This window comes from Dermacentor silvarum, chromosome 3 (genome assembly GCF_013339745.2).
Source record: "Dermacentor silvarum isolate Dsil-2018 chromosome 3, BIME_Dsil_1.4, whole genome shotgun sequence".
Taxonomy (NCBI): Eukaryota; Metazoa; Arthropoda; class Arachnida; order Ixodida; family Ixodidae; genus Dermacentor; species Dermacentor silvarum.
Window position 1 is genome coordinate 116,207,865 of NC_051156.1, and position 16,200 is coordinate 116,224,064.

At 48.3% G+C, this 16,200-nt stretch overlaps 1 protein-coding gene across 1 annotated transcript in view; it reads left to right on the forward strand.

Annotated features, from left to right (window-relative positions):
• The first annotated feature begins 459 nt into the window (after positions 1 to 459).
• Positions 460 to 16,200, forward strand: part of LOC119445731 (uncharacterized) — a 97,120-nt gene continuing 81,379 nt past the window's right edge. Inside the window, exons 1-4 of the mRNA XM_037710017.2 lie at positions 460 to 523; positions 6,539 to 6,659; positions 8,886 to 8,991; positions 13,151 to 13,257. Coding sequence (XP_037565945.2) covers positions 6,560 to 6,659; positions 8,886 to 8,991; positions 13,151 to 13,257 — 313 coding nt within the window. The 5' untranslated portion in view covers positions 460 to 523; positions 6,539 to 6,559. The remainder of the gene's footprint in view (positions 524 to 6,538; positions 6,660 to 8,885; positions 8,992 to 13,150; positions 13,258 to 16,200) is intronic.

Sequence of the window (16,200 nt, forward strand, 5' to 3'; positions counted from 1 at the left end):
TGTTCACTGCCAAGTCTGATTCTCGATATGGGCACCAATTCTCCCGCTACACACTTACATTATTGCCAATCATGCATGCTGCGTGCGAACTGCCACACGCTTGTAGATTTACCACACAAGGGTGCCAGGGAAAAAAAATGAATTCATTAGAAAGAACATGTTGCTAATGTAACCAAAGAAGATAAGTAAATCATGCCGCGTTGAAAGCTTGTCTCGCGCTTTCTACAATACGACAGTCCTCTACGGCGCCGCAAGTCTGCGATAAAGTTTGTTATTGTCATGACACATCACAATCTAGAGTCACTCAATTGGCACATGTTACTTCTCGAGGCATCAGGAGAGACGTGACATATGTATCACGTCTGTGTATTGATCTTTATATTTCTCTGGGCTATGTGAAAGTACAATTTCTTTAAAGAGCCCCGCGAAACTCGCTGCCATTTCCTCTAAAGAGCATACGCGTGTTAGCTGCCGCGCTTGATTCATACCGAAAGCAAAGTTTTATCCACAATCGTGCCATCAGGTAAGTTCACTTTATCTGCTCACTTTATCTGCTCACTTTATCACATGTAGCAGTGCAATTGCGGGAAATCTTGTGGATTTAGTGATTTAAGAGGTTGATAAAACTTACTTTCCATCATCGCTGCTTTAATAAGCCTTAGCAATGTGGAACTTGCTCGAATGAGCCAAGAACGGTATGCGCCTGCGCATTATGATACAGGCTTATCCAGGAGACGCCGAAAAGGCATGGGTGGGCTGATCCTTACAATGCTACGCCACAAGGTGCCGCACCTACGGCGGTAGCTTGGCTACTATGGCGTCGCGCAACTGAGCTTTAAGTGGCAGGTTGAATTCCGGACGCGGCAGTCGCATTTTGATGGGGGCGAAATGCAAAAACGCTCGTGCACAAATATTTAATAAAGTGCAGCTCTGAGTGAGTTGGAATTGTAAGTTCAAAGTAGCTATCAGGTCAGAAATTCACACAAGCGCACAAGTAAAAAAAAAGTCGACTAGAGCGCAGACAGATTTCCATACATTTGATTTTTAACACATGAACGCATACACGGCTGTCTTAACTGCACGCTTTGTCGCTCTTTCTACATCTAGACGTTTTTGTCGTCGTGTGAATTATTGCGCTGATAGCTACTACTATAATTTAGGCGCACGTTAAAGAACACCAGGTGGTGCAGTTAATCTCGAGACTCCAATATACGGTGTGGCTCATAATATAATTGCAGTTTCGGCGCGTAAAACCGCGAAATTTATTTATTTTGTACAGAGGCACATGACTGCAGTAGTGTTGGTGGATGGATGTCTATAAGAATCCTGGGACCCAAGGATTACATTGTGATTGTACGCTTAATGACTCCAAGCGCAGAAGTGAAGATAGAAAGAAGCTTCCGAGTCGTTATTACACCAGCTGAATCCCAGTCAATGATATGGCAAGTTGACTTGGAATGTTCCGGCAGGGCGATCAAGCTTACGTAGCCTTTTGCGCCTTTCTGGTGCTGCTGAATCTGGCTTTTAATGTTTCCAGCCTCGGCGATGTAAAACACGTCGCGATCCATGTACAGTATCTTGTCGTTTACACAATGACATCACTGAACTTCTGAAAGGTATCAGCATTCTGCTACCACCCGGTGGATGACAATATTTTTCTTTTATAAAACTCCCTACAGCTTGCGGATTTCCGCATAACTCATTTGCTCTATCCACTGCCCCTGATTTTAGGGTGCATTAATTCGGCCTAATATTGGATATGCTAGCCTCACTGTTCGCACAGATGGTCGAGCTGGCGATGGTGATGGTCGAGCTGGATGGTGATGGTCGAGCTTGTTTCATTAAGTTTCCTCCACCTTGCGCAATACTGAAAAAAAAATGGTCTCCAATCCACGCTGTGAAGCTTTTTGGACAGCGCAGGTGTAAACGACAACTACAACTATTACCCATTGCGACGTAGCTTGAAATTATTCACATGGTGACATTCACATGCGCCTATAGGACGTTTCAACGGCCTGCGCAGCTACTTCGCGCACCTACTAAGAGTGGACCAGACAGGCGAGAAATGCACTTGCCCACCCTTTCGCCACGCCTCGTATGTACGTTGCTCTTCAGGAGTCCTCACTATACGTGGCCTTCCCATAACAATGTAATAACACAATTGCAAGACGCGTTCTTGTTTTACACACAAAAGCGTAGTTACGTCACTCCCTGCTTCGTATGCTACTGTTGCCGCTTCCAGGCAACTGCCTGAAAGCGGCAATACTCGTTTAGAGTATTCCACCAATACTCTAAACGACTCTTGCTTATCACGACTGCTGACCCGTTGATACTTCCGTCCACTTCAAACCCAAGCGCTTCTTCAAAGGCGTACGTGTCCTACTAGAAACGCGGAGGCGAGCGCCATCTGGTGGTGCTGCAAGGAATGTAGCGGCACACGCGGCGCGCGCCTCGCGCTGATTGGCTGAGTTTTTTGCCCACGGACAGTACAGACCCATTTGGAGGTAGACCTATACTGCTTTGCTGTAAAACAATTTACCATATTCAGTGTCCCTGAGCTTCAAGTCGTCAATTAATTCCGCTTCGCCCTATAAGATCTCGTAGGCTCCACAATAAAGAAGAAAAATAAAGAATAAAATGTTCTGCTAGCCTACTGTTGAGCTCAGCGGCAGCCCTAGAAATTCGCTCGTCGCAGATTCGCTCCATGGACCAGGACGAGTTTTTGAGCAGCAGCGAAGGTTTCTTCCCGAGGGACGCTTGTTGGTTTAAGTTTGTAGCTCGCTGCCATGCTGTCCCGCGAATGACAATAATTTCACTTCGTGAAACTTTAACGACGTTGCGGCTTTCCGCAGAACTGGTTTCCTCGCTGTATCAGAATTGAAATTGAGCTGCGTGGTTGAACGACACGAAACAGTACAGTGGGTTTTGAAGGACGCCGTAGTTTTTCAGCGGCGGGTTTCATTAATCTGGGCTTCTTTAGTGGGCACGAAATTTAAGTACAGGAGCGTTTGTGCAGTCTGCCCCGTCTAAATGTGGCCACTTCGATTAGGAATCGAAGCCTCGACGTCGTGCTCAGCAGCCGAGCGCTGTAGCCACTGAGCTACCACCGAGGTTATCATAATATAACCGCAATGATCTCGTCACATGGTTATTTCCGTCCATGTTCTTTTATCTTAAACAATAAAGAAAGCTTGTGCACTAATTACAGTCCATGCCAAGAAATGTTTTGTATCATATGCTTCACGCCAAGGGTAGGAACCTGTGGCTCGACGCGCCGCAAGAGGGGCTCACCCTCGTTACGAATCCCTCCTTGCCAACGCGCAGAGGTAACAGCGTTAGCGTAGACACCACACCGGACCTAACTTTTACGAAAAACATTGGCGATTCGCAGTGGACGAACACGCAACAGGACCTCGGTAGTGATCACTTTATAATAGAGATTAGAGTCACGGCGGGACCGCGCAAGATCAAAGGTAAACAGCTCAAATTGGTCGAGTGGGGCAAATTCAGAAACATTAGGCAGACGGAAGATTCGCAGGAAGCAATTCCGGACATCGGGGATTGGACCGACGCGGTGAAGCGGGACATTGCCGCGGCGACACGAATGGTCCCACCAGAGGCGCAACTCGAACTCATAGACAGCAGACTCTTACACATGTGGGAGGCCAAACAAAGTTTGCAGGAAAGATGGAAAAGGCAAAAACACAACAGATCACTTAGGAAAAAGATAGCGAAACTAAACAGGGACATTGAGAGTCACAAGCAACAGTGGGAAAACACCTGCAGTAACATGGAGAATCAGCTAGGGCTCGCGAAGACGTGGAACTTGCTTAGGTACATGCTTGACCCAGAAGAGACGAAAACCGCGTATAGACAGAACATCAACAGAATCATCCCTGCGTATGAAGGCTCCGAACAGGACATCTTACGGGAGAACGGTACATTTATTCGATCCCACCGGCAACGCATCCACAATACGAAGGCCCAATCGACGAAGACCTAGACAGACCGATCGGCGAGTCCGAGATCAGGGCAGTGTTACATAAGCTCAACACTAAATCGGTGCCCGGGCCCCACGGAATCGCAAACAAAACGCTGAATAATTTAGACGAGAAATCCATAAAGAAACTGACGGAATACGTCAATGCGTGCTGGGAAACCGGACGCGTACCGCAGCAATGGAAGACAGCGCACGTCGTGCTGATACCGAAGCCGGGCAAGCGACTGCAGCTAGAGAACCTCAGACCGATCTCCCTGACTTCCTGCGTGGGGAAGGTAATGGAGCACGCGGTCCTCACAAGGCTGGCCATCTACCTCGAGGACCGCGACCTGCTCCCCCACACTATGTTGGGGTTCAGGAGAAACCTCTCTACGCAGGACGCGATACTACAAATCAAACACCACGTCATAAACAGCCCGACCAGGTCCACTAAGGCCATACTCGGCCTGGACCTGAAGAAGGCCTTTGACAACGTAACGCACGCAGCCGTACTGGCCAAACTGCAGGAACTAGGCCTTGGCGAACGAACGTACAATTACGTTCGATACTTTCTGACGAATAGAAAGGCCAAGCTTACTCTCGGGGAGCTTACTACCGAACAAATAGAGTTGGGTAGCGCCGGCACCCCGCAGGGATCGGTGATATCGCCCATGCTTTTCAACCTAGCTCTCGTGGGGTTGCCGCCCAAGCTAAACGAAATCGAAGGGCTCAATCACAGCCTCTACGCTGACGACATTACGTTGTGGGTTACCGAGGGGTGCGACGGCCAGATAGAACACACGTTGCAACGTGCTATCGAGACGGTCGAACAATACTTGGAGAACACCGGACTGACCTGCTCCCCAGAAAAGTCCGAACTGTTAGTTTACGGACCTATGCGAAGAGGCCGCAAGCCGAACGGCGAGACGAACGACGAGGATCCCAGTAGGGACATACGACTAACGACGTCCGACGGGCGCCCCGTACCCAGGGTAGATAGCATGCGGGTTCTGGGCTTACACATCGCGGTCAACGGACATAATGGCGAGACCATCAGGAGACTGGAAGGCGCGGTTGCACAGACCGTCAGGTTACTCAGACGCATATCCAACACACAACGGGATGAAAGAAGGTAGCATGATCAGATTAGTTCCGGCCTTCGTAATTAGCCGAATAACGTACGTGGCACCATACCTCAATTGGCACGTTGCGGAGAAGACAAAGATGGAACGCTTAATCAGAAAGGCTTACAAGCAGGCAATAGGGCTACCGATCAACACAAGCACGAACAGGTTACTGGATCTAGGTCTACATAATACGCTGGGGGAATTGATAGAGGCACAGAACATAGCGCAATACGAACGTCTTTCCAAGAGCAGGAAGGGCAGATACATACTAGAAAAGTTAGGCATCGGGTATCACGCTCAACACGGCATCAAAGTCGACGTACCCAGCAGCCTCAGGGACAAGTTGGTCGGCCCTCCGCTACCAAAGAACATGCACCTGGAATACCACAGGGGTAGAAGGGAAAAGAGAGCGCAGGACGTACACAGGAATTACGGCAAATGTGAAGACGCGGTGTTCGTGGACGCGGCCAGGTACGCGCGCAGGCGCGCCTTCACGGCCGCGGTGGTAGATCTCGTTTGCAAAACTAGTGTCACTGTACGCACGGTGCACGCGGAAACAGCGGAGGAGGTAGCCATCGCGCTAGCGGTTGCCACCACCAAGGCCGAAGTTGTCATCAGCGACTCCCAGACGGCAATTCGCAACTACGCCAACGGCCGCATCTCCCCCGAGGCGTTACGAATACTACACGCGGGCAAAACCGGGAATAAAGAAGTTTACATCGTATGGGCACCCGCCCACACCACCTCACTCGCCGGCAACGAGGCGGCCCACGGGGCGGCTCGAGGGCTTACGGACCGAGCCGCCAACCACATTACAGCTGACTCGGCCACGACGTCTGGTGAGGGGTGGGAGTGGGAGGATCGCCTGACGAGTTACAGAGAAATAACGCAACACTACAGACTGGCGAGGTTCAAATTTCCGCCACCACACCAGAAACTGAACAAGAGACAGGTGGTCGCATGGCGACAGCTGCAGACAAGAACGTTTGTAAACCCGGTGATCTTGAATCTCTGTTACCCAGAGCTTAATTCGTCCAACCCATGCAAGTTTTGTGAGGCCAGGGCAACCCTGGAACACATGTTATGGGAGTGCAAACAAGGGGGGGGGGGGGGGGGGGAGAGTTTCAGACGGGGACGCAGCCTCGAGCCGAACGCGCTGGGAGACTACGCTGCTCAGCTCCGCCCTCGAAGACCAACTCTGGGCCGTCCAGCGGGCCGAGGAAGCCGCCAGAGCTCAAGGGCTCGTGGCCGACACCTAGGCAGGGGTATTCGCCCAAATCCCCGAATAACTCACCGGATTATAAATAAAGTTATCATTCATTCATTCATTCATTCATTCATTCATTCATTCATTCATTCATTCATTCATTCATTCATTCATTCATTCATTCATTCATTCATTCATTCATTCATTCATTCATTCATGTTTCAGGGCTGAAGCGGCAGAAACTATATGGCATCGGCATCGTTTCACACATGCTGCTTGATCTGGTCTGTGTTGTGCTGTTCGCAAGTATACGCACTTGAAGCCGGCAAAGTGGCCTTTGTAAGGCGTAAGTAAAATGTTTATGAAGTTTCACAGCACGTGTATTTCTCTTCAATTTTGAATCGTTTTAAAGGTCGCCTTGTGACGGTTAGTGCTGTCCCGGCATGACACGTGTATTTACGGAAGTGGCAGAAGTTGCCGGCATAAAAAATTCTATTGTCAATATAGCTAACTCAAATATTCTCTAAATGACGTTTATGTTATTCACCCGCTTATACTCACTAGATTGAATTGCGGAATTGAAGTTAAAGAGTAGGAAAGCCGTGTTGTCTCTGCAGAACCTTCACGTTGCTATTTTATACATATCCGTCCCTACTGTCTGCTACGAAATATGTTGGCGTTTCACTCTACAGTTTCTAAAAAGCGTCCCACGAATTGTTCAAGACAATCCTTACTGGGACGTTAATGCGTGCTATTTATCAAATTTTATGGCGGATATCTCAAAAGTGATAGTATAGGCCATACATTTCTGTTAAGCAAATATGATTTTACTATTGCTTAGCTTCAATTCTAAAGGTAATAGCGAGTCAATTTTTTTAGTTACTTGTTTAGGCAATTATATTTTTCATGGCAATAATTTTCCCACCATAGGATCCTCCACGAAATATCAAATATAGCTATATTCAAGCTAATAAATTCTGTATACTCCTAAACATTTAGAAGGCGTAAATAATGCCAAAGTGTGGTGCCGGCTCGACGGACAAACGGAGATGCCTTCAACAACCTGTCCAGAGCTGGAGGTGGTGCGTGTTGTAACAATGTGGCGTATGAAATGCGCTTTGGCATGCAGAACTTGGGACAGATGACTACTAAGTGTTTCTTATGATCTTAACAAGGCCAAGTGGTAAGCATCCCGCCTCCGCTACGGTTCCCGGGCATGACAACCCTTTTCAAGGGCCAAGGCACATGTTCCGACAATTATTACGAGCTGCTTCATGTTTTCTATTACTCGCGATAGAGATTAGATGAATGGGCAGGCTGCAGCGCACTGTACCATCTATATACATAAGCTTTATGAAGGAGCACCACTGACCCGTTGTTGCTGCCTCATTGCAATCCAGCCGTGTTTCTGAATATTTGACATGCTGCGGAGATCGTCTAGAACAACTTGTTTACCAGTGATGACCAAGTTGAACTTCTGTCAACCACTACAGCCTGTAAAATTTGAGTTTTCACACGTGGAAGTTCGCAGCCATTGAGTACCAGTGGGTACCGGTCCATGTGCCTCCGTGTAAAGGCCTTTGTAACACTTATCTGTGGAGCAGTCACTGTTGGGTGTTTGAATGCGAACATCACGCACTTCAAATGCATATCTCATGCGCATGCAATGTCACATGGGCGCCAAATGGCAGGATTGTCGTCAGGAGGATAAGAGTGATGGTAAACAATAATGTTTTCAATACTGCGGCAGTCCTTTCTCAACGACGTAATATAAAGTAGAGCCTCTCGGACTGCTCAGAAATATCTGGAAATAATTAGGAATCGATCTGTCGAGTCACGCTCCAAGAACTAGACTACCCAGAGCTTAAATAACTGTGTTGTGAAGGACCGAGTCCAATGGAGCCTCTATATCCAAAAAATGGCGATTGGAGTCTAAGATTGAGTTCCTCTTCGACAGATGATGTACGATCAATGGTATTTGCGATAGCGGAATTGTTCGCATTAAATCCCTTCATTCCTTGTAGATATGCACACCTAGTTCCTAGGAACCATGGCATTCTCTTATGATTCATTTGATCGGTCAATTTTCCCATGCACATGAGCAACGCTATGAATCTCAATGACGCACAGTTAGTCGGTAGCTTTCCAGGCTTGAGAATTGGAATAATTTTTGCCATCGCTCATCCACGAAGAGTCGCTGATCTTTAAGAAACGCAGTCGGGCATATCGTGATAGCCTGATAGCCAATTCTGTCATAACTTCGTCTGGAGCGCTTGCTTGCATCAGTAATAGCTGCTGCCACCTCCTCTAAAGAGAAAGGCAGATCGAAGGGGGTATTCAACAGCCTGCTGCGGTGGCAGAGAGACCAGATTGGCATTTTGTGACAGAAGTCCTTATTTAGAGAGAAGTTGACAATATTTGGAGGAAACTCTGAGAAAAAACTTGCAATGAATTAGCGTTAAAACGTCGGCTTTCCTTTCATGTTCTGAAAGATTTTTTTTTTGCTTTTTCAAAACATGGGACTAGGCTAAAAAAGATCTGTAATTGACTTTCCTCGTGATCTGTTTTCCAGATGCCTGTCAGTATGGATATAATTTAATTCAAGCGCAGTATACATTAAAAGATGAGTGCAAACGAGCGACATGCTATATATCTGATAGGAGGCTTACCATTGAAGAGTAAGTGTTTATTTTATAGCAACTCATGACCTCCCGCTTTTTGTCAGTTTCTGTTTCGCTAGTTTTCTAATGTTGCCGACGGCCTCATTGGTATATAATATCTCTTCATTAGTTTGGAACTGTTCTTGCCACCTTAGCAATAATCCCTTCTTTCTGAAATAACACCCTTTAGCAGATTTAGCTGGCGGGGAGATGTACTATGTGTGCAGTGGAAGGTGACGGTGGCGTCTTTGTTAACGGCGTGATGCGTGTATAGGAAGAGCGCATGGTGGAGACTGAGCAATCCATGAAAAATAACAGAGAAGCCAGGGTGATGAGAAGGTATCGACGCATCTCTCAACGTTTTCAACAGTGCTGTTCTTGTTATTCGGCTACAAAATCTAGTATTTACGTGCAGTAAAAAGTCATCCCTCAAGTTGAAGACTGAGTATCTCGGGCGTCCTGGGCTCGGGATAGCAAACCGAATTGGCCGCCGTGTATTGAACACGTCATCCCGGTGGGCTGCCAGGCTTTCGGAATACCACGACGACTAAATCACACGGGAAGTGGAGATACACACTGCCAATTATCTAGTGCACTTATTTCAGCCAAGTATTTCTACCGCAGCCGTGGCCTAGTGGTAGAACGCCCGCCTCGGCTGCGGGAGGCTGTGGGTTCGATTCTCACCGCCGCCGGGCACCCACTGGTTCAAAAGGGTACAAGCGTACCCCGGCCTGGCGTTCGGCTTCCTTCAGGGGTGATACGCTTGGGAAAGGAGCCTGCGCCCTGAATTCCCGTCGAAACCAACGTGAGCACGGCTTCTCTGGGGGTGTGACCTTTTCTCCGCAGCTGCCACTTCTGAGATTCGTCTCCATGTTTTGCCTAGATAGCGAATCGCCCTGCCGTTGGGTTCGGCTCCCCAAGCTCATTGAAAACGCTGTATTTAATCTGCAAGCGCTGTTGCCTTCGTTAGCTGTGATATTAGGATTGTAAAAGTCCAAATGTTTTTGCATGAATCTCGTTTCAGAGGACACCAGACAAGTGTCGCCAGACATTCGCGGGCGGCTTCAATCTTGTAATGTCCATTGGCTATGTTTTTATACGCCACAGGTTGTCTGCGTGGGCGCTGTTCGAGGCCTGTAGTCGAGAACGTTATGATGTAAATCTAACACGTTGTGCAGTGCACTTTCTCGATAATATATTTGTTATCTATTCAAACACTGCTAACCATTTTTCATCCCAAATTTTCAAGGATCGAGTTGGTGCGTGAAGGCTTCAGGTGTCTTCACACCATCACTATCATATGTCCGATACCTCACAGAGTAAGGAAACGGCAGGTGTTGGGATTAGTTTCATTATCTAGACTAACCTTTTCGAATCCGACTACTTGAATTTACTCCCATCTGTCTAGCACAATTCGCGGCTGGAGTTCTCGCCCTGCGTAACTTCAACTCCCTTTGTTCATCAGTAGCAGTTATCACCGTCCCACTCTCTATCTTTTCATCTGTTAAAGCACGCAAAGACAGAAAAATGTGACATTCCGTCTATAGGCTCCTCTTATTCGCGTTTTTTTTTCATATATTTGGGTGCCTTATAGGAAACATCCCTGCCTTTGAGTGCGCCGCCAAATTGGCCAAGGCTTCTCGTATTTTCCTGTATTTCCTGTCCTCCCGACGGCCTATTTTACTGCAGGTAGATTTCTGAGACTGGCTATGCTGAAGAAGTTTTCTAAATCGGGCCTGGCCTCATATTTTCAGTATCGGCGCCTACTATGATGCCCCATGTTCAGTAGGTACCACTTGTTGAAACGAAACAACGACAGCCACAACAAGCAGCTGTCTCCAATGCCTGTAGAGCAAGTGGGCGGGCATCATAGTAGGACGTGTACGTAAGTGCCGCTTTTCAACGAATTTCTTTCACACCGACACGGATCACTGTAAATGCGCGACTGGGATCTACCACTCTTCGATGGAACTCTTTGACGCCGACACGGTGCGCTGATTATGCGCCATTTGGTCTGTTCCGCTCTTCACTGAGCGTTTTGGACGCCAACTTGTGTAATTAGGTTTGTGCAACCGGTAATGTGCCGCTCTACAATGACAAAGACATCCTTTACGGCTCTCCGATGTTGCCCACGTCGCAAGGGTTTCTCAAGGACAGCAACCCGACGCTCTAGCAGGCTGAGCCACAAATGCACTGGGCCTAGCTGTGTCGTTTTTCAATGAACCACTCCCCAACTTGGGTCACGAAGTGTGTGCCACTGGGCGCGCGGCAATTGAGGAAAGGATTCTCAGCGTTCGCACACACCGGCAAGCCACACTTCTCATCTCCGAAGCCCCGCGTGGACGTATTAGCAGAGCCACTAGGAGGCGCATCGTGTCAAAAAAGAAGTGCTAGAGAGGAGCCCGGTTGCCGCGTTTCTCAGCGTTCGCACACACCGCCGCACCATTTATTTCGGAGGCCACGCGTAGGCTTCGAGGCGGCGCCGCTCGATGGCGCCGTTGCTGTGGGAAGCGCAAAGGAAGTCCTGCTGCAGAACCCTCCGCATACATAACTTTTTTCGACGGTGGCAATACATAGTGTCGCTATATTGATTCAACGCTAAACGCATTACCGTTGACAGTAATCGTGAGATGGGTTCTGCCGAAAGTTTTCTCCAGGCTCAAATGTTCTTGTTACCGACTTTTACAGCGGAAACTGTTATGGGCTCATTCCAATAGCCGTTCCGGGTCGCGATGATGCCGCCGCCGGCGCCCCCCGCGTAACCGCTATCACCGGAAACGCGGAAAAAAGTACCCGATTCCCGCCGGGATCGAACGCGCGCCCGCTGCGTGGGAACCGGATACTCTACCACTGAGCCACGCAAGCGCTTGCTATCGGGTCGCGGAAAATACCCATATATAAGGCAAGCACGCAGGGGGAGCCGACTCGAGCCTCCGCCAGTATGGTGGCGCCATCTAGGTAAGATGCCGGCAAACGCAGTGCCCGCAGGCGCAGACGACGGTATGCGATTCAGACGAGGCGCGCTCCCGAGCCTGCCAGTATGGTGGCGCCATCTAGTTAAGATGGATGCTTGCAAAGGCGGCGCGCCCGACATGTAAGTTGCAGTTCTAAGGCTTGGTCGGGCTCGGTAGACTGCTGTGCAGAGAGCATTACAAGCCGCGGCTCACCGTCAACGCCTGGCGGACAGTTCAGACCGTTCTCGTCAAAACGAGGTGAACAGACTGCCACGAAGACCCTGTTGTGCGTGGTGCCCAAATTGGGGCTACTCTTGAGCCGCTCCACCAGCTTACGCTCTGACTGTGCTGCGTGTGCCGCGCAGGCCTGCGACTTTTTCTTCACTTCTGCGTTGTCGACTTGAATTTTCTGTTGCCGTCCTCTTGTTAATTTCCGTGTAGCTCAAAGTTCTCGGTCACTGAGCTTTCTATTCAGCTACCTACCCAGTAGCACCCACCCAGCCTCTGAGAATCGCCAAATATGTCCACACACCCAGCGCCCGATGGCGAGTTGTACATGCCTAATGGACCAAGTTGTCTATATACCTAGTGGTGCATGCAAGTTGTATAACCTGCAAGACAGCAGCAGTTAACGCCCGCAAAGTGGGTGGAAGAGGGAAAGAAATCTTTGCTTTACAAAGGAAGCCACTGAGAGAAGGCTTCCGAATTCCTGAGGAGCAAGCCAAGAAGCCGCGGTCACGCGCACGGCTACGACGTTCTGTAACCTGTGGCGCCCTCCCACTAAGAAATCTTGCGGCATAAACGAGTGCATGGCGGAAACAGCCAGCGCCGGGCCTGTCGACAATACGGTACGGGTCCTTTGAGTTAGTTTACAGAAACACGCATGCGCACACACGGGGGTGTTCTTGTTGTCATACGTGGTACGATCCTAACGCAGCAACATGCTATAGTGGCGCACGCGCCATATCAGACGTAAATTAACGTGGAGCAGGCGATTTAGTGACGAGGGGAGAGAAACGCACGCACATTTTAGGTACTCCCACTTGACTAGACACGTGACAAACGAACACGAGCATACACGCGCACGCTACACAGAACAAACGCTTGTCTGGCGTTTTAGGAGTAACTGCGATTGCTTTGTTCACCTGTCGTTCTGTATAGCAGTTCAATTTGGGCTTGCACTGGGAAATTAACTTATTTGTTTTATGTTCTCCCTTGCACAGGTGCGCGGCTACTGCCCCGGATAATAGCTCATGCAGTGTGAAAAGTGACTTCAAGAAAGAGCCATTTCCATTTTGTTGCGAATCGCGCATTTGTCGAGGGACAAGGAGTAAGCAGCTAGATTTTCTCTTATGTGCAGGACTATCGATTATATGTAATCCTAGTTAGATGTTCCATTATAAAACCGAGGACTGGGCTTTCCAGGAACTTAATTTGCTGCTTTACAACTAATGCCTCTTTAAATTTAGGGAGCAGTTAAAAGCTCACTATTTATGTCTTGTGAATGTTTCACCTAAAACATGGTACACGTCACTGGTATTGAGGCCTCCGCATTGCTACTGCAGCAGAGTTGAAGTCGCTGTAATTGTGGCCGGCGCAGGAATCTAAGCTTGGCGCGCTTGTAATAAACGTTACTGGATGAGTTGGTCCGTTTCAAAAATGCATCTATGAAGACCGAGGAAAGCGATTGTTTTGTTTGTCTACTGCACCCATAACGCAAATGCGTTGTATGTGCCACCAGGCAGCAGTTACGCGCAGTACGAACTCCGAGCTATAGACACTTCCAGCAAAAAATTGGGTACCAGTCCAGGAAAGTGGCCTTGGTAAACTCGACAGTAATGCCGTTCCATTCACCGTGAAAGCTGGGGAAGTGCGAAGCAGTGATTCGCCGGTGTTTTCCTTGTGTTAATCTTGTTTTATCCTGTGTTAATCTTGTGTTTAGCAATCCATCATCCGTTTTGACACCTGTGCTAAGGCACTAATGGTGGGAAACCGCCACGCACATGGAGTCAAAGCCTTTGCTGATGATGGTTAGAAGTGATTTTAACAAACTTCTGTTAATTAATTCGATTATTTCATAAGTATTCCTATATTAAATTATTCTGAATTATGTTAGTCAATTTTGAACCGTTTTAATCAATTCTGCACTTGTTTTGACCCTGTTTTTGCGCTTGACCACGACATGAGATCACATTACACGCCGACAGCCCGGACCCTTAAAGTGTTTCGCACTTAAAATGAATTCTATCTATCGACTGTCACAAGACGGTGCTACGATTGACGCCAGTTTTACAAAGTGGGAAACGTGGTTGCCGACGCCAAGTGATTGACTCGGAACAGATGTGAAAATAATGAGCTCCATGGCATCAGATCTTTCACAATAGCCATTTGGGCTGACTTCACGACCGCTCTTTAATCATCTTTCTGCGCTTGGCAAAATTTCTCTCAATGAACTTTGCTGAGCTGCCCTAACCTTTCAGTTAATAAATTGCAAGAATAAATGGTTGATCTGTACGTGTCAGAGCAGACTGTGCTTCGTTACAGCCCAAAGTGCAGTGTCTCTGAATATCGCTTCTCTTCTCTTATAGTTATTTCCATGTACCGGACATTAACAAAAAAAATTATACTAAAATATTTGCCGCAGACAGCTGCGACGTGCTTTGTTTTTAACGCGAGAGCGTTAAGGGCCCCGTGTCGCAGAAAATCCGGCGTTGGCGTCGGTGTCGGCGTTAAACATCGGCGTCTGGCGGAAATAATCGTGCCCAACGACGTCATCCCGAACCACCCGGACCGGGCGGGCCCTTCGCGTGGCGCAAGGCGTTAGTGGACAAAAATTGAATTTCTCAAAGCAAAATCCGTCAGAAAAATCGTAAAGTACGACTTAATCACGACCTACAGACGTGATAGCGTCGGATTGTAATTTGAATATACGAGAAAAAAAGCCTCATAAGCAACCAGGGATCTTTGAATGCTATCGCGTTCCACTCTTAAAGGCGAAGCTGAAGCGTCCTCCAATTCTGATGGTGTTTACCTGTACTTTGGTTCTAGGCAACATTGAGGAGAATGTTGAATACCGAGCCTTTCTAAATTTTGATCAGGTCCCATGTCGCAGAAAATACGGTGTCGGCGTCAACGGCGTCCAATAACGCTATCGCGTTCCACTCTTGAAGGTGAAGCTTAAGCGTACTCCAAGTTTTTATTCCACTTGTAATGTAATGCATATTCTCTGAAGCTTTAAAAATTGGCTTTGGTTTAGCTCTGGTTAAACCTAGTCGAGTAGCGATAGCTCCAGACCCCCGGCTGCGCTTAGGCTTCGCTTGTAGTTATGCAAAGTTTCAGCACGTCTTGCCCCCGCAGGGGCGTCTTGGACTCTCCCGCGCTTAACCGTGCGTGGCTTAGCCGTGTCCGGGGAAAAAGGGATCCTGGGGGTTGAGCCAATGTTGAGTGCTTGGACCTTTATGACGCCTCGGCGGAGGCAACACACTCCTTTGGCCTAAGCTTCACGTAGTCGGCACCCCCTGGCTGACCCACCCGGGGGAAATCGGTAGTTGCCTTTTCCTGTCTCTCTCTCCCTCCAACCTTCGTATTTCTCACTTTCTAACTCTGCTGTCTTCCCTTCTCTTCGTTTTACTTACAATTTTCCAGGCAGCAAGGGTTAACCTGGTGTAATCTATGAAACCTTGGGTCTATTGTATTATTAGGTTATAGTGACTATGTACAGCTGGCGTCTGCGTCTCCTTCGGGTCTCGTAGCGTCCCCTTGTTGGGCTCAGTGGTGGGTGGCTGGCATAGCCTCCGAAATGAACTAATTATATGTGGATGTATTGTCCTTTCCTCGTCTGCCTGATCGCCCTCTTAGCAAAAGAGGGTGCACCGAAGAAACGCAGAATTTTTTTGGCCAACGTAAAGACACCTTCCCACGATTTCACGTGATTTATAGTGAAAACCCCGAAAAGACCACCAGAATGATTTCTCCTTTCACTGTTGCCAAATGTATAACCGATGCACTAGGCCCCGGCTACAAGGTAACGAAAATGGCCAGCGGCGACCCCCTCCTTGAGGTTCGCGACCAGCACCAGCATGCAAAACTCGCCAATCTCGTAACACTCAGTAATGTACAAATCAAGGTGACTCCGCACCGATCGATGAACACATGCAAAGGAGTAGTTTCTGACGGAGACCTCCTGAACTTGACCGAAGAAGAGCTCCTTGAGGGCTGGAAAGAATAAAACGTGGCACAGGTATAGCGAATAAAGATTAAACGAGACAACGTT